The 27502-nt window shown below is 42.2% G+C and overlaps 1 protein-coding gene across 2 annotated transcripts in view; it reads left to right on the top strand.

Moving 5' to 3' along the window:
* Positions 1-27502, top strand: part of RUNX1 (runt-related transcription factor 1) — a 353781-nt gene that overhangs the window by 210309 nt on the left and 115970 nt on the right. Inside the window, exons 2-4 of one of the 2 annotated variants that reach the window (XM_006862559.1) lie at positions 11891-11929; positions 17860-18113; positions 24082-24238. In XM_006862559.1, the coding sequence (XP_006862621.1) occupies positions 11891-11929; positions 17860-18113; positions 24082-24238 (450 nt within the window). Of the gene's footprint in view, positions 1-11890; positions 11930-17843; positions 18114-24081; positions 24239-27502 lie in introns of those variants that run through there. The other variant, XM_006862560.1, reaches the window with a different exon arrangement.

Here is a 27502-nt window from a genome sequence, read left to right as displayed (position 1 = left end):
TCTTCTGCCTATAACTAATTGGAATACCTAAAATGGGGCTACAACATGCCCAGTGAAGGAGGCTTCCTGTGGAGCCTCTGCATTACATAAGACCATAGGTGGAATCCTAAACCTCACCCAGAACCTTCTGAGGTGGAAATTTTCCACTTGAAAGGACAAGCAGACCAGCCTGGAGCAGCTAAAAGAACAGAAGATACTTCTTGAAGGAAAGACCAACAGGAAAAATACAAAACAATAATGGCAGTCAGACTGATTACTATAAGAACAAGTAAGTTGCTCACCCAGGAGACATCAAGGCAAGTGGTCGGGTCTCCTCAGGGCAAGCCCCATCAAGCAGACATGCACTCTGATTGGTGACCACGTTCATCACTGATAAGGGGAAGTGAGGGTAAAACAGCAATGAAGCTGCAAGCTAAGCTCTACAACATTCAATAGACTCCTATGAACCCCGGTGGAGACATGGTTGGCCAGCAGTGTGGCAAGACCTGGGGACTCTTGGGCCCAGAGTCAGTGACATAGCCACAGAGGACTAGAGTGGACAGTGGACAGCTGATAAGAAGAGAACCCATGTGAACCCACTTCAATGACTGGATGATCAGAGCTCAATTAGAAGAAGAAAGAAGAGGGAGAAAAGAGTAATCTGATACAATTTGATGAACTTGACCTACACTAATGAATGCAGTAGCTCAAAAGAGGGAACAAATCTTTACAGCGAGGATCATTCCCACCCCCTCCATAAACAGAGTAGACAGGAATGGGCAACTTAGACATTGGCTACCCAAAATAGGGTTGGGGTGGGCTACAAAGGCAAGAAGTGACTGGCTTACAAGCTTTCAAGAAGGAGCCTACATCCAGAGGGCGCAGAGGAAGGTAGAATCTCCACTGAGTAGTATCCAATCTGTGTGGGCAGGACTAATGAAAGGAGATGGGGATAGGTCCTTTGTGATACAATAGTGAATAATTGTTATCAGGACTGACTTCGAGGGTTGGAAATTTAAAGGTAGATGTTTTGTAGCAAAAGCAGGGGAGTGATTGACTTTGTAGTCCAGGAGGGGAGGTCCCTGGAACCATCAAGGGAGAAGAACGGAGTGCGAGGCCCTACCCAGAGAAGCAGTGACGCCAGAGATGGAGGAGACGATGACGTGGAGAGATGGAGCAGCTGGGGACTCTAGATCCAGAGAGGGAGAAGGGCTGTGTGCTGATGACCAGGGGGCAGGCTTGAAGGCTATACCTTTTGGTTGGTTGGTGATGCATAGAAGGGATTGTAACCATGGCAATGAAACGATATACAATAGGATGAATGTAAAGCTAATGTTCTCCCATGTAAACTATCACATAATTCACAATAAAACATTTTTTTTTTTTTTTTTAATGAAAGCAGTGGTAGCTTAGTGGTAGAATTTTCTCCTTCCACTCAGAAGACCCAGGTTTGAGTCCTCATCAGTCTACCTCATGCACAGTGGAGGCTTGTGTGTTGTTGGGATATTGAACAGGTTTCAGCAGAGCTTCCAAAGTAAGGTGGATTAGAAAGGAAGGTCTGGCAATTGACTTCTAAAGTATTAGGCAGTGAAGACCCTATGGATCACAAAGGTCTGTTCCAGGTGTCAATAGGGTTACCAGGAGCTAGCAACAGCAGCGATATAAAATACACACAGAATCTCAAAGTCTCACCATGAAAAGAGAGAGCGAATGTAAAATCTCTCATCAATAATTTCATTTTAATCACATTTAAAATGATAATGCTTAATATTATTGGGTTAAGTAAAATACATTATTAAAATTGATTTCAACAATTTCTTCTTGATTTTTAACTTGGCTACTAGAAAATTTTAAATCTTATATGTGCCTCCTGTTATATTTTCACTGGATAGTACTACTCTAAAATAATAAAGAATGCCCAAGTGGTTCCAGTGCAACTTGTCAAAGCCTAGTAAAGAAATCTGATTGATGATACCATGATGATAAGAATCATCTACTGGACTGCTAACCACAAGGTCAGCCATTCAAACCCACCAGTCTTTCCTCAGAAACTCAACAGGGTTGCTAGGAGTCAGAACTGACTCAATGGCTCTTAACAACAACAGCAAAAGCACCACCGGGGAGGTTAATTTGCAGGTTAAGAGAAAGCAGACTGCCTGGGTTCAAATTGAACCAATCACTAAAGTTTCCTCATCTGTAAAGTGAAGGGAAAATTACAGGCTATTTTTTGCTAAGGGTTTAAATAGGATAATGTGTTCTGGTGTGGCGCTGTAGGATAAGTGCTGGACTGCTAGCACACCACAAGGCCAGAAGTTCAAACCCTATCAGGTTTGCTGTGAATCAGAACCAACTTGATGACGGCACTCAACATCATGTCAAACATTTAGCATGAGGCCTGTTAGAGAATGCACTGGATAAAAGGTAACTTCTATTATTATAGTTTTAAATGTAGAATCAGTGATTGCTTTAATATTGATACACATTTCACAATGTTGTTAATCAAAACCTTTTAAGCATTGCAGTCTAGCTGAGTATGATTTTTTCATTGTGAAAAATATATATGTAACAAGCCAGTTGCCATTTCGACCAACTTCACGTACACAATTCGATGACCTTCATTATGTACATCATGTTGTCCCATCATCATCCTGGACTTGATTTTAGCTGGACCTCAGGCAGTAATGAGGACTTGTCAACTCTAAGTGTGCTCCCTGGACCAGCAACTTTAGCCTCATAGGAAGCTTGTTGGAAATGCAGAATTCAGGTCCCACCTGAACCTACTGAATCAGAATCTGCATTTGTTGACATCCCAGGAGGATTCTGGTGTACACTAAGTTTGCAAAGTGCTACCTTGAGGACTTAAATTCAGTCAACTCATAGTCCCAATTGTAAAGCCTACAAGATGTAGGAATGTTTTGTTAGGAGGTGGGAGTAAATTTCAAGAGAATATGACAGTTATACAGTTGAATCACAGCCAATAAAAGAAACCCTGCTCCCCAATATCCAGAACCAACTGGAAGGTAGGCAAAGGAAGGAAGCAGAGGGGGTGTCCAAAGATCAGTTATGACACTGGAAGAACTTTTAGAGAACATGGCTTAGGTATGTAGCTTCCTGCCACAGAAGCCCAGAAATACAGACACTAACCAGTACACAGACAGTGTCTCCACAGAATGATAAGAAGAGAGGCAAGGGCTGAGGCAGGCAAGCTAGGTGTATTTGCTCTCTATTGTGTCCACAGTAGCAAATTACCACAAATTTAGTAGCTTTGTGCTCATTTATTAGCTCACAGTCAATATAGGTCAGAAGTCTGGGTGGGATTAAGGTGTCAGTCAGGATGAGAAGGCTCTAGGAGTCTCTAGGGAAAAATTATGTCCAAAGATCATACAGTTGTTGGAAAAATTCAGTTCCATACAACTCTCAGGCAGAGGAGCTCATTCCCTTGCTGACTATTGGCCAACGGTTACCCTCAGCCTCTGAAGGCTGCCCCCCAATCCTTGTACAAGGCTCCACTTTGCAGCCTCTTATCATGCATCAAATCATCTTTCTTATGCTTCAGATCTCTCTGAATGCCCCTTCTGCCCCAGCTTGAGATAATTCTTTGTTGTTGGGTCACCTTAACTGATTACTAACCTTAATTACATCTGCAAAATCTATTTTGCCATGAGGCGTACACAGCATAATGTCTCATCAGAGTCACAGTCTTGGAAAATAAGGAGGGAAATCTTACAGGATTCATTTCAGAATTCTTCTTATTACATGTGGTTTCTGTGCCCAAAGCTACCTATGAGGTCATCTAGTATTTTATGATAGAAGTTATGGAGAGAGGTCAAGAGTTTTATATAATGAATGTTGTTCCACATATAAACATGAAGCCAAAGATGGTGGTTTCACTACTTCCCTCTTACTTATTCTGTTGTTGTTAAGTGCCATCAAGTTGGTTCCAATTCATATACACCCTGTAAAGGGTTTTTGAGGAGTGGTTGGTGGGTTTGAACTGCCACCTTGCTGTTCTAACTGACTTTGTAGTCCAGTGCTTATCCTTCAGCACCACACCAGGACTCCTTATGTACTCTGTCTCCCAGTATATCCAGATAACTAGTGTTAGGTGCCATCGAGTTTGACTAACTCATACCCACCCTCTGCACAACAGAATGAGACACTTCCTGGTCCGGCATCATCCTCACACTTACTATGTTTGAGACCATTGTTGTAGCCATTGTATAAATCCATCTGGTTCCAGGTCTTCCTCTTTTTCTCTGACCCTCTACTTTACCAAGCTTGATGTCCTTTTCCAGGGACTGGTACCTCCTGCTATCATGTCCAAAAGCACATGAGATGAGGTCTCCCCACCCTTGTTTCTAAGGGGTATTCAGGTTGTACTTCTTTCAAGACAGATTTGTTTGTTCTACTGATAGTCAATATTCTTCTTTGCCAACATAATCATTCAAACACATCAATTCTTCTCCAGTCTTTCTAGTAATTGTCCAGGTTTCATATGCATATCAGACTTTCTGGTGTGGCACTGTGGGTTAATGCGCTGGACTGCAAAGTCGGTTTGATACACAGGGTTGGCAGTTCAAGTTCACCAGTTGCTCCTTGAAAATTCTATACAGGGTATCTATGGGTAGAAACTGACTCGATGGCACTCGACAATAACAATATGCACATGAGTCAAATGAAAATACAGTGAGCATACCTTAGTCCTCAAAGTGACATCTTTGCTCTTTATCAGTTTAAAGAGGTCTTTTTGCAGTAAATTTATCCAATGTAATATGTCATTTGAATTCTTGACTTCTGCTTCCAAGAGCTTTGATTGTGGATACAAGTAAATGAAATCCTTAATAATCCAAAGATTCATGATTTTTAGAGTCCTGGTGTGGTTCTGTAAGATAAAGCACTAGACCACAAGGTTAGTTTGAACCACAAGGCCAACTGTTCAAACTTACCAGTCACTCCTTGGAAACCCTGTACAGGGTCGCTATGAGTCAGAACTGACTTGACCGCATTTAACAACAACAACAGAGGGGGGCATTCAGGGTGGTATGGTTGTAGACAATCCTTGATAACTTCAAATTGTTCTCCATTTATCATGCCGTTGTTTATCGGTAGAGACATGAGGATTTTTGTTTTCTTTACACTGAAATGCAAACCATACTAAAGACTTGATGATCTTCATCAGCAAGTACTTCAAGTCCTCTTGGCTTTCCGTAAGTAAGTTTGTGACATCTGCATATCCCAAGTTGGTAATGAACCTTCCTCCAATCTTAATGCCACATTCTTCTTCACATAGTCCAATTTATTGAATTATTTGCTCAACATACAGACTGAATATTTATGGTAATAGGACACAACCTTGACACACACCTTTCTGGATTTCAAATCATTCGATATTCCCTTACTCTGTTCAGATGACTGCTTCTTGAGGTGTTTTTGTATCTTGATGTATTCTTGACAGCTTTCCCAATAGCACAATTAAGTGTTCTAGAATTCCCATCCTTCCCGATGTTGTCCGTAGTTTGCTATGATCCACACAGTTGAATGCTGTAGGGTAAGCACTCAACTGCAAAGTTGATTTGAACTGCAAGATCAGCAAGTTCAAACTCACCAGCCAATCCTTGGAAACCCTATCAGGGTCACTATGAGTCAGAACAATCTCGTCGGCACTTACCTACAACAACAAACATCATTCTGTGCTTTCAGCCAAGATCCATCTGATATCAGCAACGATATCCCTTATTCCACATTGTCTTCTGAATGTATATACTGCTAAAACCGTATTTAAATTACCTTCAGCAAAATTTTACTTATATGTGACATTAGTAATGCTGTTAGATGATTTCCACATTCCAAAGGGTCACCTTTCTTTGGGATGGGCAGTCAGGTGGCCAAATTTCTTGGCATAGACTACTGAGTTCTCCTAGGGCTGCACCACTTTGTTGAAACATTTCTATTGGTATTCTGTCAATTCGTGGAGCCTTGTTTTTTGCTAATGCCTTCAGTGCATCTTGGACTTCTTTCCTCAATACTATTAGTGATTTGTCATATGCTATCTCCTGATATGGTTGAACACTGACCAGTTCTTTTGCGTACAGTGACTCTGTGTATCCCTTCCATCTTCCCATGATGCTCCCTTCATCATTAAATATCTTGCCCATAGAATCCTTCAATATTTCAAGTCAAGCCTTGATATTTTTCTTCAACTCTTTCAGCTTGAAAAATGCTGAGTGTGTTCTTTCCTTTTGGTTTTCTAACTCCAGGTCTCTGCATATTTCATTATAATACTTTACCTTATCTTTTGGAGCGCTCTTTTGACATCTTCTGTTCAGCTCTTTTACGTCATCATTTCTTCCATTCACTTTGGCTACTCTATGTTCAAAAGCAAATAGTTTCAGAGTCTCTTCTGACATCCATTTTGGTATTTTCTTTCTTTCCTGTCCTTTTGGCTACTTTTATTTTCTTCATGTATGATGTTCTTGATGACATCCCATAACCCCTCTGGTCTTCAGTCATTAGTGTTCAATTGAGTCAAATCTGTTCTTCACATGATTCTCAGACTCCATGCTCTAGTCTGTTTGGTCATTCCCTCATCTGCTCATCTCTTAAGTATTGATGTTAGGCACTGTTCATATTATCTTCTCATTGGGCATAATCTTGTTCTACAGTCAAAATTATCACAGCCATGGTATGGATTCTCAAATCAATTATTTTTACCCCTTACCCCTAAATTCCCAACTGAATATTTACCTGCCCATTAATCCCCTCTACTTGCTTTTCCCATAAACACCTACAGTTCTATTCCATACATCCAAAACTGAGTGCCGACATCTATTTCCAAACTCATCCTCTCCTGGTCGTCTCTATTGTGATGAATGGCACCTGGACCAGAAATTGGAGCACTTCCTCCCTCTCCTCAGCCCCCATCTTCCAACTTCGTTGTTTAATTCAGACCTTTATGACCCTGTTCCTGACAATGATGATATCTCTCCTATCCATCATTTCTACCCACTTCAATTCACCTATCCACCCCTGAAGAATTTCCTTTTCTACAATATATATGAATCATGTTATTCTCAAGTTTTTAAGGCTTTGATAACTCAGGTTTAAGTTTCGTTTTCTGGCAAGTCATTAAACTGTTTTGACCTTTCTATGTGTATGTCTTCCAGTCTTGAATCACCCTAACCTGACCTCAAACCTAAGTTTCAGCTGAAATGGAATTGACACACTGATCTCTATCACACATTCACAAATGAACCTTTGCTTATGCTGGTTCTTACCCCTAGACTGCATTCTCCTCGCCCCTCACCTTCCTAAACTGGTCCTCCAACACTCCCATCCACTTGGTAAAGTATCTACTCAATATTCAACAATCTAATCAAGCATTACCCTTACTATAAACAATGCATATCCTGAACCCAGCAAGTGGTATTGCCCCTTCTTCTTCAAATTCCTCCTTTCTGCCCTCTCCCTGGGCCCTGTACCTCCCTCCATTAGCAGTCATACACTCCTTTGCTCTTATCTATTTGCTCTTTGTTGCCAATGAGCATAATGCCCTGCCACATACTTAGCACTAGAAGAAAATAAAAAACTTCAGATCTGGAAATCCTAAAAGATGGTATCTTGAAAGAGTAAAAGTAGGAAAAGACAAGAAAGCCATCTTATGTTTACTATTAATTTAAAAGTCTTGCAGTTGAAGGTCCTTCACCTGCTTCTCAAATTCCTCAGATGATTAGGAATTACTTTAGCATGTGTCCCTTCAATACCTGAGATTGACATGGGGAAGAATGTCAGAAATATTTCCTGGTAGAGATCACACAGGGAAGGATAAAAACCAAAGGTGAGATCAGAGTTAATTTTTCAAAACTCTACATGGACACCCATTAAAAATGTATTGTTGGATCCTGAGACCAGAAGAACTAGATGGTGCCCAGCTATCACTACCAACTGCTCTGAAAGGGATCCCACTGGAGGTCTTGGATAGAATGGGGAGAATGTGGTGGAGCAAGGCTTGGAGTCATTAAAGAAACCAGCCTTGCTGGTTGGATGGAGAACGGTGGAACCCTGAGACTGCAGCCCTTGGTCACCCTTCAGATTGAGAATTGAGCTCACCTCTGTGACTCAATTTTCAACCAAACAATGAATAGATATGAGAAGGCAGTGGTGGGTGATACTAGTAAGTTATATACATATTGGAATAATCAACAATTTGGCATCAGAAGGGCAGCACTTATTCCAGGATGGAAATCAGAGAGTCTGGTTAAGATGAAAGAGTGGGGACAGGATGCACATGGAAGAAGTGGGGTGGGTGGTATTGCACTGAGGGGTTTACAGTCAATGTTGTTGTTAGGTGCCATTGAGTCGGTACCAACCTATAGTGACCTTACACACAGCAGAACGAAACAGTGCTCGATTCTGGGCCAACCTCGCTACTGTTGCCACGCTTGAGTCCATCGATGCTGCCACTTGGCCAATCCATCTCGCTGTGGGTCTTCCTCTTTTTCTCTGACCCTCCACCTTACCAAACATGATATCCTTCTCCAGCAACTGGTCCCTCCTGACAATATGTCCCAAGTATGAGAGATGAAGTTTGGCCATCTTGGTCTCTAAGGAGCGCTCTGGCTTCACTTCTTCCAAAACAGATCTATTGGTTCTTTTGGCAGCCCATGGCACTTTCAATATTCTCCTCCAACACCATAACACTCAAAGGCATCAATTCTTCTATGATCTTCCTTATTCACTGTCCAGCTTTTGCATGCATATGAGGTTATTGAAAATACCATGGCTTGGGTCAGGCACACCTTAGTCCTCAATCTGACATCTTTGCTCTTCAACATTTTAAAAAGGTCTTGTGCAGCAGATTTGTCTAATGTAATACGTTGTTACAGTCAATAGATGAAGCAAAATGTGTATGGATTGTCTATTATAAAACTGGTATAAACCTTCCAGTTCACAGTAAAAAGCTAAAAAGTACATATATGTTCTTGGTAAGTGTTATCCAGTCTGTTCTAACTCAATGTGGCCCTGTGTAGGGTTTCCAAGGAGTAGCTGGTGAGTTTGAACCTTTCAGTTAGCTGCCTAGTGCTTATCCTACAGCACCAATACATTTATTGCTGCTGTTAAGTGCCATCGAGGTGGTGCTGACTCATATCGATCCTGGAAAGGAGTACTCATTGTGACCCTGTATAGGGTTTCTGAAGAGCAGCTGGTGGGTTTGAACTGCCGACCTTGTGGTTAGCAATCCAGTGCTTATCCTATATGTGGAGTACTGTTGTGGCACTGTAGGATAAGCACTGGGCCACATGGTCAGTTTGAATCATAACTTCGGTGGTTCAAACTCACCAGCCACTCCTTGAAAAGCCTATACAGGGTCACTACGAGTCAAATCCAACTATATGGCACTTAACAACAATAATATATATATCTGTAAGTCAAAAGGAAACATAGTTTACCATGCATGTGTACATATGAGTATAGAAGGAGACTTCAAAAAGTCTATGGAAACATTGAATGAAATGATCATGGAAGTTTCCACAAACTTTTTGAAGCCCCCTCCTATATGAATATGCATGTGTCAGTCTAAGAGGTCTAGATTGGAACTATGATTCACACTCCATTGGGTCAAATACAGACTCTGGGTGACTTGAAGCAAGTTTCCGAAATTCTCTAAGCATGACATTCCTAGTCTGTTAAATGGGATTGTAAGTGTGTTGTGGCAAAGATTAAATTAAATTAAACTAAATTAAATTAAGCAAGGTATGAAAAGCACTAAAAGACTTAGAACATTGCCTGACATACCACAAGCATTCAGTGAGGGAGAGAGAAAAATCGTTCGAGGTTGAACAAGTTCGATTTAGTTTTATGGTCACAAACACACAAGACCTCTTTTCTCTTATAGACCAGCTTCCAGCACCTTTAGCATCTGCTACTTCACCTGCAAAACAGTTGTCAACAGATAGCATGCATAGCTTTCAAAATTCATGTGTGTGTGTGTATGTGTGTGTGTGTGTTAAACATTAAGAAGTAAAAAAAAAGGCTTGGATTTTCCAGCATAGGTGTGTAGGTGAAACTCTTGTTTTCCTACACTGCTCCTCCTATCTCAGCCTCAGACACGGAAAGGCTTCCTAGGGTCTTATTAAGGAATTTTCAGGGGAGTTGGTCTGACAGGGTCTCTTTAGTATAAATCTGGCCATCTAGCCCTTCGTACTATGAAAGATTTTTTTTTTCTCCCAATGCCTATTAAGACAGATTTTCCCTAACTTCAGGTTGTATCTGGTATTTCTTACCTTATCATTCATTACTAATGCAAAGAATTCTTTCCCTGCCTTGGTTTTTTTTTTTTTTTTTGTCGTTTTGTTTTTTTTGTTTTATTTTTTTTTTTTTTTAAATCTTTATGAAGTTACTTTATATACTTGTAAACTACAATCTTGGATTTCTGTGTTTAGGTTTTGCTTTTTGTTTTTTAGTCTGTTCCTTTGAGACTACATATATTTAATTTTTAAATCGTTCATAGTAGGAAGAATCCCTTATTTTAGCTGTTCTTTTTGCTTTGGTAAAACTGTAAGATGGAGGAGCCACAAATCTTGTTTTCATGCCTATTTTAAAAGTATCTGGAAATCTGAAATAATTACCTCCTTCTATGTTTAATTTTTTTTTTTTTAAAGCCATATTATACTGATATTATGGCTTGGAACTAAAAGCTTTGGGTCTACAGTTTATTTGACATGTCCCAATCCTTAGCCTTGGAAAATGTCATTTCCTCCATGTTGCTCATTAGGTGATGGCCATGATTAATATTTAAGACTGATAAGAGCAATTACAAATTCACAACCTTTCATATAGGTATTGAAGTGAGGAGCTCTGGTAGCGTAGTGGTTACAAATCGGGCTGCTAACCTCAAGGTTGGCAGTTCGAAACTACCAGCTGTTCTGTGGAAGAAAGATGAGGCTTTCTGCTCCTGTAAAGATTTGCAGTCTCAGAAACTTTGCACAGGGTCGCTATGAGTCGGAACCGACGCCACAGTACTTAACAACAACATATAGGTACTAAAGGGAGAGACTGCATCATCTAACTTTGCTTAATGAATATGCCTATCACTGAACATATATATAGTAAGTGATTCATATTTGGAAATTACATATGGCATCATTATTTCTGATAATATTATCTGTTATTTCAAGAACAAGAGGTTTTGATGTAAACAATCTAAGAAGGTAGAGTTGCTGCCCTTCTAGAAAAGGGAAAAAAAGAAAACAAAGAAAAAAGCAAGCAAAGAGAGGATATTTATGAAATGTCTTATCATTGGTAGAAACATCAATAATCACAATGTTTAACTATTGGTTTGTTTCTTTTAGACACTGCATGCCAAATTGTTTATTATCATCAGTTTAAATAACACTTTTTTTTTTTTGCATTTAGCCTCTGGTGTATTACAGATTTTAAAATGTTTTTCGCATTAAGTTTAGGTCTGGTTTTAGTTATTCCTTGAATTCCAATTAATTTCTATACCTTCCAAATATATTTTAGTGTTTATTAAATAAATCACATTACATCTATAAAGATTTTTAACAAGGCAATTCTATGAAAGATAAAAATTCAGTATTAGCCATCAGTGGAAAACATTGGTGGAAGACAGTTATATCATTTGCATACAAAACGGTTCATTTTCTATTAGATGATTACTAATGTTGTAAGTTATTTTTGTACCAAAACTAGAAAATATCTTCTGAAACGCTCCATGGACTAAAAAGTCTGAGAAGTAATAAGTTATCTGAAAAGGCAGAGTGAGGAGAAATCAGGTTTTAAACTTGCATTTACTGCAGTTAGAATGAAAATTCACCAAGTATGACCAAATTTGTGTTTGCTATCAGTATATTCATACAATTATTTTATTTTTCTAATTTCTATTTTTTTTCAGAATGCATACACGGAATGAATCCTTCTAGAGACATTCATGGTATGTTAGATTTCAAATAATCTTTCTTATATATATGTAAAATCTGAACATTTGTATATGTATCTATATGATTTTCTGTATTTCTAGATGTATTGTTTATCTCGAAATATAACATAACACACATCAACCAAATAATTAAAGCTTTTTCTTTTTTGCTGATTCAAAATTAATTAAAAGTAGTTCATACTATAAATGGCATGCCATATAAAACCTTCCAATGAAGCCTTAAATGATATACTCATTTCTACAGCATTTGCTACAGGTGCATTCTGCTGTTATTAAATGAGTCTATATGACTCTCTCTTAAAAAAAAAAAGACCTTGGCTTCTATCTGTTATAACCCACTTTACTACCTTTTACTACCTTTGCTATAGTAGTGGTAATGCAAAAATCTTTATGAGGGTAAAATGTTTACTAGGCATCCCGACATTTAAATAAGATTAATTAAAATTTTGCCTTAGCTTGCTACTTGTGAAGTAACAATTGATTTATGGAATTTGTGTGAAATCATCACACATCATCCACCACACCCCCTGGAAACATTAGTACAGAGAAATGATGTAGCGGAGAATTAAGGAGTCTAGTTCCCATTTTAATTAAATTTTACACATCAAGTAATCTCAGTGCTACTTCATGGGCGGGGAGGGGGGATTAAACTGCCATATTCAAATTTGGACAGTGTATATAGCAAGTTATTTGTGTGTACATTAAAATGCTATTCTTCCTTGAAAATGGTCTTCCCTGTGACACTAATACCAAGTGCAGTACCTCTAGCAGAATATATTCCCTGATTTTTAAAACTGATTTCATTGGAAATAGAAAGAGTTCTTTTAGAAATATTATTTCTTCACACTACCAAAAAAACTAAGGCAATTTTGAATTGAGGCAATGATCGAGATTCTGATCCCATTTTTACTGCATATATCATTTTTCAGGGGAATTTGAAAGAGCAAAGATGTAAAATATTTAGACAATTTCTGAGATACCTTATAGACATTACATAAAGTGGAGAAAATAGATCAGTAAGTGATTGTGGTTTCCAACGAAATTTTCAGTCTTCTTCTGACTCACCACCAAATAGCTACCTTTTTTAATCCACTGTGGATGCTTACATGCCATTCCTGTTATGGTTCTTTTTGAAATGCAGCAAATTTGAAAGTATTTGACACTTAGCATCTGCTCAGCATATCACTTCGTTGTCAATATTTTTTATCTTTTCATTATGACAGAGGTACGTTTTCATATTGTTCCTGGAGAACAACAGGAGTGAATGTAGTAACATTTCCTCTGTATTATCTTTAAGCGAAGCACAAGAGGGGAAAGTCTATATTTGCCGCTGCAGTGAGCTTTCTTGGTAGGAAGGAGTTCCTCATTTCGTACGCGGTGTCATACTAGAATTTTAAAGCTCTGTACAAAGCTCTTCAGATCAAGGGGTTCCCGTACCCCTAAATCGAGCCCCAAGCTACTTGCTTCCTATTCATTTTAATTCTTCAATAAGGAATGGGCAGTGAGTTTGTTTCCGGTTTTCAAACTTTCACCGCCAAGCCCAGTTACAACTTGTGCAGGTCCCGGGAAGCCAAATGCCCGACAGCCCGATCGGCAATAAGTGAGCAAAAGCGGCAATAAGTGAGCAATTATCGTGGCTGCAGAGGTTAGTTCTCACTGTCCAAACTCGGGATGTATCCGTTGAAACGCCCAGCTGCGCATCGCGCACCCGTGCTGCCACTAAAAAGACTACACTTGGGCGTCTGTCGCTGAACTTTCTGTACAAAAGGGTGAACTTGATCCTGACCTCTGGGGATACGACAGCGACAGCGGAGGCCCTACCTAAGGCCCTGGAGAGTTTAGGGCTTTTAAGTAAATGGAGCACGCCTTCAGGAACCTTCTCACACTTCCTTTGCCTGGTCTGCGATTACCAAGACCACTGCTGTCACCTTAACGCACCCATACTCCTTCCCCTAAATCAAGGGTCCCGGGGGTGCACTTGGCGGAGCCCCCCCTCCCCGGAATCCTCCTGGGGTTCTTAGGAGAAACGCTTCTGAGCTCAGGCGAGGGAGGGAGGTTCCATTCGTCTAATTTGCCTCCTGAGGCTGGACACAGGAGGCCCAACTCCCTCTGTAAGAATGCAATCTACTGAATGTGATGTTTGAAATCAATCAGCCAAGGTGGCGGGAAAATGGGACGTTTGGGGTCCTTAAATCTGAAATCGGACTGCCTCAAAATCCTTATAAAGAAAACCACAAACGTTTACTTCCGGAGACCCCAGATCTATTGACACCAACAAGATGTAGTTCAGTGTTGGAGTGTCCCAGGTATAAGCCCCCCTTGAAAGAGGCATGCCAGCAGGAGGCAGCCGAGGTCTGGCGAGCACGCGCCTCGGTCCCCATAGCGCCGACTACCAGAGGGTGGGCCACGCCGCGTTCCGGGTAAGGGGCTTCGGGTAGAGACCCCAACTCGAACCCGGATGGACAGCCGCGACACCTGCCAGGACGGCCACACCGCTAGCTCAGAGCTCCGCCGCCTGGGCCGCTTGAGCCAGACCCCGGCGCTAGGACAGGAGGGAGGACTCCGGTGGCCTTTTCCTGTCCGCTTTCCCCCAACTCCAGTTTTTACTGCAGCGTCCGCAGGCCGCGCGGCCGGCCAGCCAAACAGCGCAGTTGGAGCGTTCCGGGGCGCCTGGAGGCCAGCGAGGGCGGCTACTGCCCCCTGGTGTCCGCTGGGCTCGCGCGCCTCACACCGGGGCCGCGGCCAGGCTCCTTCCCCGCCGCTCTGCTATGTCCGTCCGGCCTCCCGGCGCCTGCAGGGCCCGCGCCAGGCCTCTATGCCCGGCCTGCCCAAGGAGGGTTTTCGGGTGGTGGCGGCGGGAGTGGCTCTACAGGAGTCCACCAAGCACCCCCGACAGGGGGTACGGGAGTAAAGGGACTGCGTGTGGGAGGGGAAGCGAGGGTCCCGGAGGAGTGAGGAATCCCTCTGGGGAAGGGCAAAGAGGTCTGGAAAATGGGGCAAAGTCCGTGGCGTGGGTTAGAGTTCCCGTGGAGTGGTTTGGGAGCTCGTGGTGGGAGATGAGGAGTCCCACAAGGGTGTGCGAGAAATCCCGGGGTGGGGGTAAGGGCCCTGGGCGTCCGGCCCAGGCGGGGGCGGAGCCGGTTAAGCTCCGTGAAAATGAGCGCGGCGCCGCAAGGACGGTGCTGGGGGAAGTTCCCGCCGGCGCCCAAAACCTGGGTGGGTTCGGCACTGGGGGCCGCTGGCAGGCGGGGCAAAGGCCGGGGCAGTTTCCCGGGAATTGAGGAGTGGGTAAGGAGCTCGGTCAACCTGGGGCAGCCCCGGTCCGGTGAGGGCAGCGCCCGGTCCTGCTAGGTTTTCCGCACCGGCCGCAGGGGGCCGGATGCTCTGAGAACAGAGGACAAGCCGAGCGGATGCTTTCAACTTGTTTTCCAGTCGCTAGTTTGCTCGATCATTCTAATAAGGGAACTCCTCTGCTCGCCGCTAAACCCTCTCCGCCAGAATGAGGCGCGCTCCGTAATTAAGCCGCAGCCCCAGACGCGGCGACAGGCACCAATTAAAGAGAACAAATCAGAACAAAAACTAGAAACACCAAAACCGTGTTGTGGAGACTGAGCGCCGTCTGGCCTCATTCAAAGTATCAGCGACACTTCGCTGCAGCTGCAAAGTCGGCCCGACTAGGAGTGCAAAGCCACTCTCTGACTGGTCCCGGCCCTCGCAGTCCAATCACACACCCCTCCCGGGAGACGAAGGGTCCGCCTGGGGCTGCGCACTGGGCCCGGGAGCCCAGCGGCGGCGCTGCGTCTCCTGGGCGCGTGGGGCGCTTTCCGCCAGCTGGCCTCCAGTCCTGGGCGGCTCTGGGTTCGGTGTGCGGGCCCGTCCCCGCCCTGGCCTCCTCTTCCTCCTGCTGGGTCTCCAGGGCCAGGCCCGCCTCTGGCACCTCTGCGCACTGCAGCCCTAGGACCGGCAACCGCACAACGGTGCGTGTTTGCAAAGCTGCAGGGTCCGGGTCCGCACCCCGGCGTGGCCTCAAGCGAGCCTGTGCGCGTGGCGGACGCTCGTGACACCCAACCCCGCGTGGATATAGGTGCTGGCACGCAGAGTTCGGGGCGGCCTCGGACTCTCAGCCCAAGGCTGCATACAGTAGCGCGCAGCGACGGCGGGGGCGCGCGGGCCAATTCCAGGAGCTGGCGGCAGCGAGCCGCGCCCTAGCTGATACCGGAAAAGCCTGTGATTGGCCGGCGGCCGCCCCTATGCAAACGAGCTGAGGGAATGGAATTCCTCGGGCCGGGTTTACAGTAAAAGCACGTTCATTTCCAGGCACTCTCATTCATAGAGCCAGCGGGCGCGGGCGGGACGGGCGCCCCGCGGCCGGACCCAGCCAGGGCACCACGCTGCCCAGCCCTGCGCCGGCAGGCACCTCTTTCCGGGGCTCTTGGGGACGCCAGAAGAAAGTCAACGTCTTCTCCTTGACCTACGTTGGAGTTTCGATTTTTTCTTCTTACTTTTGAATGAACCGGCTCCTAGGCTTGTTTCAACTTCTTGTCTGTTTACTTTTCCCGGGTTGTTTCAGTTGACAACTGCGGAAGAAAGTGCGCGGGGCTTCCAGGCGAGCTGTGAAGTTGTGTGTGCGTGGCAGGGTGCGTGCGGGTGTGTGCGTGAGAGAGTAACCTGAGTCACTCCGTCTGTCCAGATCTGTGCCACGGAAGCTTCCTCGCAGGGTGGGCTCCACCTGCTGCGATTACCCGGTACTAGTGGGTCTTTCAGCGTTTGTGCAGTTCCGCCATCGCTGGGGCGACGTTTGAGGAAGACCGCCTCGCTCTTGCCCAAGTCGGGGCTGACTCAGAGCCCAAGTAGACAGTGGCTGTCTTCCGAAGAGTGCGTGTCTGCGTGTGTGTGACTGCTGCTGCTGAGCTCCCACCAAACCACAAGAGAAGCCACAAGCCTAACCAACATCCCCAAACCCCAGTTCTCAGAGGTGGAAACTTGTACCCTGAGTGTCATCGACTTTTGTTTTGTTTTGTTTTTTAAGATTAGAGAAACCTCTTTGAAAAGTTTAATTTTCTACTGACCATTTTGCCAGAATTTATTGCGAGAACATGACAAGTACTCTAGCCCAGCATTGCTCCAACTACTGACGCTGATTTTCAAGGCTACTAAAAAAAAAAAAAAAAAATCTGCAGCGAACATTAATGGATTTCTGTTGTTTAAATTCTCTACAGATTGTACTGTAAATATTTTATGAAGCAGAGCATATCTATATATTTATATATCTGTGTGCATATATATACATTAGTGGCACGACCTTTGGAAGTCACAGCCCTTGTTTTTGAGGACTAAAGCCGGTTTTGCCTGATAAAAGTGGCGCTGTGTATGGAAGACACTCGTGTATTCTGTGTTTTGTTGGGACTTTAGAAAAAAAAAAAATCACCTGGAAAAAAAACGGACAGGCGATTCACTACTGGAACTTCCAAATTATGCATCTGCTGGCCCTTTTGCTCTCCGCATAAATATTTTAGGAAGTGTTTGGTAACTTTGCCTCCGAGAACTTTTGTAACAGCCACAGACTGAATTTAAAACTCTCAAAGCAAGACGCAGAAGGAGATAATCTCTCTTGGCGTTTGACTTCGGATTCTAGTCGCCCACTTTTTAATGCACTAACCGGTCGATTGCTAGGAGCTCGGCCTGGGTCTGAAGCTGATCGGCGTCATTGGAACTTTCCTCCTCTTGGACTCAACTTAGTCTCCCCAGGTCCTGGTCCCGGTCCCCGCCCCCGCCCCAGCCCCCTGCAGCAATAAAGGCCCTTGAACTTGTATGTTGGTCTCTCGGGAGCTGCTGGCTGAGGATCTTCGCCCTTGTCATCGTTTGGTAGGAGCTGTTTGCAGGGTCCTAACTCAATCGGCTTGTTGTGATGCGTATCCCCGTAGATGCCAGCACGAGCCGCCGCTTCACGCCGCCTTCCACCGCGCTAAGCCCGGGCAAGATGAGCGAGGCGCTGCCGCTGGGCGCCCCGGACGCCGGCGCCGCCCTGGCCGGCAAGCTGAGGAGCGGCGACCGCAGCATGGTGGAAGTGCTGGCCGACCATCCCGGCGAACTGGTGCGCACAGACAGCCCCAATTTCCTCTGCTCGGTGCTTCCCACGCATTGGCGCTGCAACAAGACTCTGCCCATCGCTTTCAAGGTACTGGGCTTGGAGGGGGTGGCTGGTGAAAGTACAGCTGAAGGCCCGCGGAGGCCTGGGGGAGAGTGCGACAGAGTAGGTGGGCCTGAGGTCTAGAACCCGGCGGGCATTGCCCCCCACGATCCTGGTCCAGCCGGGAGCGCTTGGAACGCTGGGGATGCTGCGTTGCCGTGGCGACCCTCAGGGGCTCCGCCTGGGCGCGCTGGGGTGGCCTCCAAAGAGGGCTGGAGAAAAATCAGGATGCACCCAAGGACACCGCTGAAGGGTCCCAAGGGAACTCCCTGACAGAGGTCCTGGTTTTAGATTCAGAGTAGCAAAGTTGTGACAGAGCAAGGCCAGCCCGTCTGCTTCCAGGATGCCCCCCGCCCAACCCCACCACGGAGTTGACACCCAAACCATTTTGTCTGTCTCAGATGAAAACATCAGGAAATAAAATAGAGGCACTGTTATACCTTAGAGTCAGTGAAAACAAATTGACATGGGACACTGTCAGCACCCCCCCCCCACACACACACACACAGGCACACACCCACTCCTTTCTTTATCCTTCTTAGAGGAATTAGCATGTCCGAAGTCCACAGCAGGCATACAGAGTTAAGTTTGCAAAAGTTTTCTGACGAGTTTTGTGAGCGTCTACCCTGTCCCTGCCAGATGTCGCAAGTAGCAAAGCCTGTTTCTTTACCTGGAACCTTCCTGAACCTTATCCTGGGCTCACCTAGATTATGCCCCAGGCGGCGAAAGGTGACCAGGCTGTCGTCTGGATCCCAGAGGTCGAATCTACAGGCACTTCTGTTTGAGGAGGGGGACTGCTTAAACTAGGCAACTCCAACTGAGGTCTCCATTCACTTTTCACCCCAGATGTTTTCCTAGCTTTGAACTGCCTTTGAAAACCTTGGCCTTGAACTGGGAATATATAAACAACCCCCAGCGGTTTTAAACAACTATTCCACCACCATGGTAGGAAGCAGTAGAAATTTAATTTTTGAGGTGCGCACTCACAAAGAATAATCAGTGCAATCACATCCTGTTAATTTAAAGGGCTGAAGAAGGCAGGTGATTCCAGCTGTAACGATTGGCCACACTTTTTTTTTTTTTTTTTAAATCTGGTAAGATAATTGCCCCCTTTAAGAGGTGATTAATTTAATGTGCACTTTTTGATTTCTAGGCCTCTGCTGGATCTCCCTCTAATCACAATGAACAATGTTCATTTAAAAAATAATAGTAATACTGTTGGAGTTCATTGTTTTTAAGCTTTATCCACCGTCCAGATCTAAATTGTGATTTCTAAAACAAAAGAAACAAAATTTGTGCTCTAGAATGGCCTCCTGTTTCACTCAGCTTTTGAAAGCAATTTGTGGGGGGGCGGGGAGTGAAAATGAGGAAAGGGGTTGTAGTAAAAAGTCAGCTACTAGGTTCTTTCCCTTTCCTTCCTCCTTTGTTTACATTGGAAGCCCCATTTTCATTTTAAGTCATTTTAATGCCTTTCCATAAACTGACTCAGCAGATTTCCTCAGCTCACCTCAATGAGAGGAGACCCTTGGGGTTGGGCACAGGTCACTCTCAGATAGACCTGTGGGAAAAAAGATCAACCAAAGGGCAATTTAAACCCTGGAGCCCCTGACTGGGTAAGGGAGTGAATTTGGGGGAAATCAGGGTCAATTCTGTATTCTCCTGCCCCTGGCAGAGAACTTATACTCAAAGTGATCAACACATGAAATGATTAAGAAACTGTCTTCAGGAGATGAAGTTATGTAGTTTCTTAAGCCACCACATGGAAGTAAATTTATTTTCTAACGAAAGAATGAACATACATGGAAACAACTTTTATGAGCCATCAGGGAATTCCTTTAAGCAGAAATTCTAACAACTAGAGAGGTTTCCTTTAGAAAATGACTTTTGACCTTTTTTTTTTTTTTAATTTTCATTTGTTTTACTGAGAGTTGGTAGGCTGTTTAAAAAAAAAAAATCAAGGTGTAGAACTCTTGAAAAAATGTTGCAGTGGCTCTTGAGAGTGGTTTTGAGGAAAGGAACAGACATCAGAGAAATCAGGCCACTTGATTACTATCTGTCAACACCCTGGTCCCCATAAAGAGAGGCCTCTTCCTGAGAAGACCTGCTCATTGCATAACTGTAAGAGGAGACCAATTTTTCCCGTGAGTGAGTAAACACCACAGTTAGGATAAAAGCAAGAGAAACTTCCAAACGTGAATACATCCCGATTGATTTAATGAGTGTCTCTGAGTCCACTGTCTGCACTTTATACTTACCCACCCTAGCCCACCCCCAACTGTTTCTACAGAAATAATGATTTTTAACATTTGGATTTTAGATATGTCTCAGACCATCTAAGAAGTGAATCAGTTTAAAAAAAAAAAAAAAATTACATACCTTACCATACAAACCCATACCAAATCTACTGCCATCAAATAAATTCCAACTCCTAGTGACCCTGTAGGGACACAGCAGAACCGCTCCCTAGGGGAGGAGAAAATGCTAAACCATGATAAAGTCTGATAAGAACACTCAAGTGCTTCTTTAAGAATCTTCTGGAATTTTATGTGTGAATCCTCTGCTTTAATCTTTGGGAAGAAAGGGTAATTGAAAATTATGAACTTTCTTTAAAACCATCAAAGTTGCTTATCTTGGACCCCAGTCTGCCCTCCCCTCTTCCCAGAGAACACCTTCATTTTAGTGTAGAAAAGATACATACCCCATCACTGAAAAAAAAAAAAAAAAATTGAAATTGCTGTATGTTATGTTATTTACGGAAGTAGCCTTCAAAAACAAAAACAAAAACAAAAAACAGGTTGGATGATTTAAGGTATATTTTGGAATAGGATATTAAAGTTTGTTTAGGCCAGTACCCCAGAGTCCAGAGGCATTAACATGCCTTCAGCAGAGAAGTTTCAAGACCTTGGATGCTTGTAACAACATTCTTTTCATAAGAAATCAGTAATGTTTCTTTCAGCAACATCAGCTCTCTAGCTGTGCATTAAAGATCATCACAGCTGAACTCTTTCTTACATTCTACTCTTCAGTTTTCTTTTGAAATACTGGAAAATTAAGAGATTTAAATGAAATGAATTGTTAACTGTAATTTCAGCCTAATTAGAGTTGATTCCAAATGCCATTTTGAACTGTAGATAGGCTGACCAAACTGTACTGGGAGGACCATGGTGTATCTGTAGAAGGGTTAATACTTTGCCCAACTTCCTGATACTTTAAGAACAGAGAAGTAAAACAAAATATGAAATGTCTTTGGCCAGCAAGTCCCATCTTGTCTGTTTGGTCTCTGTTAAAATGTAAATGTTTGTGTTTCCCTACCTATTGTTTGTAGCTATTCATCCCAGTCCCAGTTGGTCCATTTTTCTGTTTCAAGTTAGATTTTTTTTTTTTTTAACCATCATCTTTCTACTGTCTATCAATGACAAAGTCTATATTAAATTAGGAGAAATGTTCATTTCAAATATTTTTACCTAGTCTAAAGTGTGCTTGTTAATAACTGGATGATAGGCATTAGTAATGATATATATCCTTGGATTTAACATTGTCCCTGTCCCGGAAAAATTCCCTCAAAGCTCAATAAATAAAGGGTCAAGAAAATGACCATTGAGCCTCTATATAACTTTGACTCATACCTTATTTTTTAAAAAGGGAAGAGGAGTAATTCAATTTCTAATGCGTTGTTGTTCAGTCTTCATTCCAATATCAACAACCTGTTTTACTTTAGCTGCCATAATCATTTTATCATCAATCTCTTGTCTGTTTGGTGACTGTCTCACAGATTTGCCATATTATTAATGAGGATAACATTGGAAAGATGAGAGAGGTACAGAGATTGAGCACTGTGAAAGGAACCCCAGGAGGAGGAAAGTGATTTAGTTATAAAACAAGATTTATTTATTTTGACCTCTTTACAGATTCAGTCCTAACAATGAGTTATTCAATTTGAAAAGCTTGCTGTTGATCCAGCCCCTGTATTACTGAGTGAGCTTTGAATTAAAATAGAGAAGCCTGGGCCACCACAGGGAGATGGGGAATGAGGAAGTGAAAATATATGTCCAATGAGGGCATTTCAACACTGAGCTAATTTTACAGAGGGAAATGAAAATCAGGAAAAACGGGGGTAAAAATTCAAGCGTCTATAAAGAACAAAATAAAGCAAGTGCATTTTGTGGGAAGAAGAAAAATATAGCAATAATCGGCCTATAACTGTCAGGGAGATTTATTTTATTTTGTTGTTGTTGCTTAAACAAAAGAGAATTGTCATATTACTGTTTAGTTAAACCAAACCAAAAACCAAACCCACTGCTAAAAGGCGACAAAAAAGCACCTACAATGGAAACTAAATGCCTAATTAGAGGATGCTTAGAAACAAATAGTAGTGTTTAAAAATATCTTCTATAGAAAGTAATTGGGTAGAGTGATTAAAAAGAAAGATTAAAGCCCCAGACCTTGTGTGACAAGGTAAATCAAATAAAACAGATGAGGAAAATGCCTAATAAAACAGATGAGGAAAATGCCTACCTACATGAGTTGATTATCCTGGAGAAGGGACCGAGGTTAGACTTATGTTCCTTTCCCATTGTGAGTCGGTTCGTTTTCCCTGTTATACTCCAAGAGCTGAGCTAATTGTGATGAATAAGAAATATAGTCACCTGAAGGACACAGGAAGAGTCATGACTAAGCAGATGATGCAGATGGGAGTTTTGAGGAACTTGACTTCGATATCATACAAGTGGGTTTATGGCAGCTTTATTTACACTTTAAAACGAGGACAGAAAATTTACTAAAAAAATTAATTGTTAGGTGAAAAATAGGAGCTGGAAAACAGGGTAAGGAATAATTATTGTTGTTATAGATTTAAAGTTTTTGTGGTTTTTTTTTTATCATCGCCTGTTCTAAAACAAATATTATATTATATTATATTATATTATATTATATACTCAGAATGAATAGCACAAACTCCACTCCTGTCTGAGAAGGATGCCATGGAGAATATTAGAAATATAGGAACAGATGCAATTTTGAACATTTTTATTTTAAATTCTATGACCACTTTGCAAAACAGAACCAATGGAAATATAGCCAATAATAAGTGCCTAGACCAAGGAAGGAGTTTCTAGAGGATATAGTAGCTCGCCTTAAAATAGGTGCTGCTATATGAAGTCTCATCAGACTGTGTTCTTCCAATCCTTTTATCTTGAAACTGCTCTTATTTCATTTGAATTACCTGAGTCTATCAAAAATATTTATCTAACCAGTTGTCTTCAGTAACCCTAATAAGTAATCAATGCCTATTCAATATTGATAAGAAACCTATACCTATTCAATTATTGAGGGAATTATTCTTCAAAATCAGCTGGGCCAGAATTTAAAATTTATCTGCTAGTGATACCCAAGATCATAGAAATGTATTATTACTTGTTGTCAAGTAGAAACTACAGAAGGGCAGCCTAAGTCACTCAAGGATCATCAATTCAGTTGCAAAAATCAAATTTTATTTAAGAGATATAAATCCGAAACACCTGAAAGTTAAAGTCTGAGTTCTATTAGGATTTCCAGTAATGTCTGGGAAAATGGAAGAGGAGATCTCAATTTATAAAGACAAATGCACAAGACAGTCTACTTCTCAAATATAAGGAACCAAGAGGAGATGATAGAATTGAAGAGAAGGCATAGTTTTTCAGAGTCGTTGCTATAGTTTGTCTTGTTACAGCTGTGCAATATGACTTTATGCCACTTTATTAGGTGAATGGAGGTAAATATTTTATTCTTTGAAAATTGTTATTTAGTTGTGCCTAACGGAGCGAAAAGTAAAACTTCCCAAGTTATGATTGCTATTTCTTTGCAAACGAAAGTATATCATTTAATATATACTTCCCTTTAGCACCATCACCACACACACAAAAAAAAGTGTATGCATAACTTTCCTGATGTCTGCATTTGTCCCTTGACTGGTATTTAGGTGGTGGCTCTGGGGGACGTTCCAGATGGCACTCTGGTCACTGTGATGGCTGGCAACGATGAAAACTACTCAGCCGAGCTGAGAAATGCCACCGCAGCCATGAAGAACCAAGTCGCAAGATTCAACGACCTCAGGTTTGTCGGACGGAGTGGAAGAGGTATGTACCAGTCAGAACTGAACTTGTAACACAAAAGTTTTTACGGGTAGCAACTACAGATTTCAAAACTCCTAGCAGTTTCTCTAATGGAATCCCTAGAAATGCAGTCCTTCTTAGGGTTGTGACTTTTCTGTCAGCATTTTAAAAATTGTTATTCAGTACTTAATGTTTTGAACAGAATCCAGCTCTGTATTATATACTTGTTACTATTGAATTGGTTCAAGACTGATTTGGAAACATGAATGTGTTCTGTGACAAGTGACAGAATTTCAAATGATCATTTATAATAACTTTAGTTGATATTACAACATGGTTTGGTTTCCTGAAAGCCTACCTTTTTATGGTAAAATATGAAGAAATAGTACTAATGCCATTCTGGTTTGGTCAATTTGACGGCATTAATGGTCTTCCTGTTATATTTCTTCTAAATGCCTTATTGCTATTTGGAGAGAAAGATTGAGGTACAACTATCATTTTACAGTACTAGAAATATTGAAGACTGGATTATTCAAAAGAACTGTTCTATCATCTCGCCTTTATGTGTACTCTTCATTTTCCTTTCCCTCAACCACTCTTAAAGAATTAGAGCAAAACAAGGAATCTTGGCTCATTGTAATCTGACTTTCACTTATTTTCAAACATTATATTGTCTCTTTTTTATGGGAACCTTACTCATGATGTTTATACAGCAATAAGTACTAGAAGTTTAATTGAAGGATGGAGGACAGTTTATTGTACAAATCTCATTTTTGTAATACAGCATTGAATAAGGTTTCAAATGAAGGTTATTTCCAGTGTAACAAAAGAACTTATCATCAATACCTAAATGACAGTAGATTGTTATTGCAAAAATAAAAGTGTAACCAAAGGATGCTACTACGTAGCAGTTACTCTATACAGAGGCATTCACAAACAGAAGAAAACCTGTTTTCTTGGGGAATTCAGTTAGTCCAAAAGGAGAATGGGTCGGGTATGTTTTGAAATTTGGGTCATGGTTGTTATCCTAATTCTCTGGAGCATATTCAAAATAGAATAGCTGGAAAAAAAACAAAAACTTATAGTGTGATTCAAAATACATGCCCATAACACCAACTATGTTAATAATAGGGCAATGCAAAGAAAATTATGTCCACTTACTGAAAACACAAGTGATGCTCTAATGTATAAAGGCATAAGTCATTAAATGGGTTCACTCGTTATAAGTCCCTGCCTTTCAGTAAATGGAATTTGCATTATGATTCAGAGATGTGTGTTTAGAAAACATCTTGCAGATTTCAAAGGAAGAGCTGGCTGAGTGGGTGAGAAGCCAATAATAAAAAACAAAGGTCTCACAGCCTGGTTCATGCCCACCAGTTTAGCAAACAATCTCAGTTCAATTCTTGTAGGCTTCTACTACTATGAATCGATGGCTGAGTCTCATTTGGTTGTTTCTCCAGAGAAATTATTGTTATCATAATCTGTGTCTGTGTGGGTGTCTCTGTGTCAGGTTTGGGTTATAAAAGTTCTGGAAATGATTTAATGGCCCATGCCAGTGACATTTTCCCATAAGAAGTGCAGTCGTGGCTTTCTGGTAATGCACAGTAAATCGGTGATAATAAAGAATGAGATTTTCCCTCAAAGCTGCAGTCTTCCTTTTCTGGCTCTGAGGGCTACCCCTGCGCCCCTCATTGGCCATTGCTGTTTTGAGTGGGTGACTAACAGTGCTGGTGTTTACTTGGGTAACAGTGAGCTGTTTCCCCAAGGTGTGGATTGTTTGCATTGGGCTGCGTGATTCGTGCCAGCATGTCCTTGAGGCTGGGCTGTCTTCTGATACCCTGGAACAAGAAAAAAAAAAGAGAATTGAAATGCCATAAATGGACACTATTTTTTTGGAATAAGCTCTGCTTCCCACGAGTGACAACAAGTAATCAGAAAGACAGACTCTTTAATTAAATTTGTAGCCCAATTATGGGTATCATGTATACTGTTGGTCTTGAGTGATTTTCTTTTGGTCAGTGTTACAAGACAAAATGAGCTGTCAGAAGGTCCGATTTGACGCTGTCTCATAATTTCTCTCCATCTTTGTAAAATACAACTTGATTTTGCTCTTTCAAGCATTAAGTGTCAACATCAATGTGTGCCGGATTTTTTTTTCTTTTCTTTTTTTTTTTTTTTCTATTTGCCTCCATTACTAAGAAAACAGATGATTCTAGCTAATTTTGACAATTAATCTTAATCTTCCTCACTGATTCTGATTCCTTTAAAAGTTTCATAATGTTTTATTAAGGGATCTTAAAATGATCTACTACTTCATATTCTGGTTTTTGTTTTGTTTTGTTTTGAAATGTACTAGAAAACATTCCAATATCATTGACATACCACAAAGTGACTGATGGGGGTCCTGCCTGGCTTTGGGATCAGTGCCAACTTCACCTTCAATCAAAGGTCACTTGTCCTGGTGGATGTTCAGAGAGCTCATTTTTAGACATCTATTCAGAAGGAGCTCTGGTAGCGTAGTGGTTACGAATCGGGCTGTGAACCGCAAGGTCAGCAGTTCAAAACTACCAGCGGTTCCGCGGGAGAAAGATGAGGCGTTCTGCTCCCGTAAAGATTTACAGCCTCGGAAACCCTGTGCATGGTCGCTATGAGTCGGAACCGACTCCACGGCACTTAATAACAACAACAACAACAACAATTCAGAATGAAGTGTGGGAGGGGAAAAACAAAAACAAAACCCATTGCTATCAAGTTGATTCCAAACAGAGCTCCCATGTGAGCAGAGCAGAACTATATACACTATAAAGTTTTCAAGGCTGTGACCTTCTGGAAGCAGATTGCCTGGCATTTCTTCCAAAGCTCCTCATGCAGGGTTAAAATTTCTGTATGCATTTGTGCACTGCACCTTTGCATCACCCAGGGACTTCATGGTAGAAGGACAAACTCCCTTTTCTTTTACCAGACATGGTCTGTGGGGATTTATAAAACCTCACTGAAATTGCCAGAGATTCAATGGGAAGGGGATTTTCTGTGTTTTACAAAACTGATCTGTCTGGACACTGGCTGATGTCCAGAATCACAGCTCCTAACCTCAGGTTCAGTCTGTAACTGGGAGAACCTGCCCTTCCAGCTTTGATGGCCCTGGTGACTACACTAGCCCCTAAAAATGTTAGTAAAGCCCTCCCGCAGCCTAAACCTTCTTTCTTTTCTTCCCTTCCCTCCCTTCTTCTCCCTATCAGTGGAAATCTTATCCAGAATATCAATCTCATTTTTGGAATTCTCCACCTT

The sequence above is a fragment of the Chrysochloris asiatica genome, unplaced genomic scaffold (genome assembly GCF_000296735.1).
Source record: "Chrysochloris asiatica unplaced genomic scaffold, ChrAsi1.0 scaffold00049, whole genome shotgun sequence".
NCBI lineage: Eukaryota > Metazoa > Chordata > Mammalia > Afrosoricida > Chrysochloridae > Chrysochloris > Chrysochloris asiatica.
Note: the sequence above shows the minus strand (reverse complement) of the source record. Positions and strands in the feature narration are given on the sequence as shown.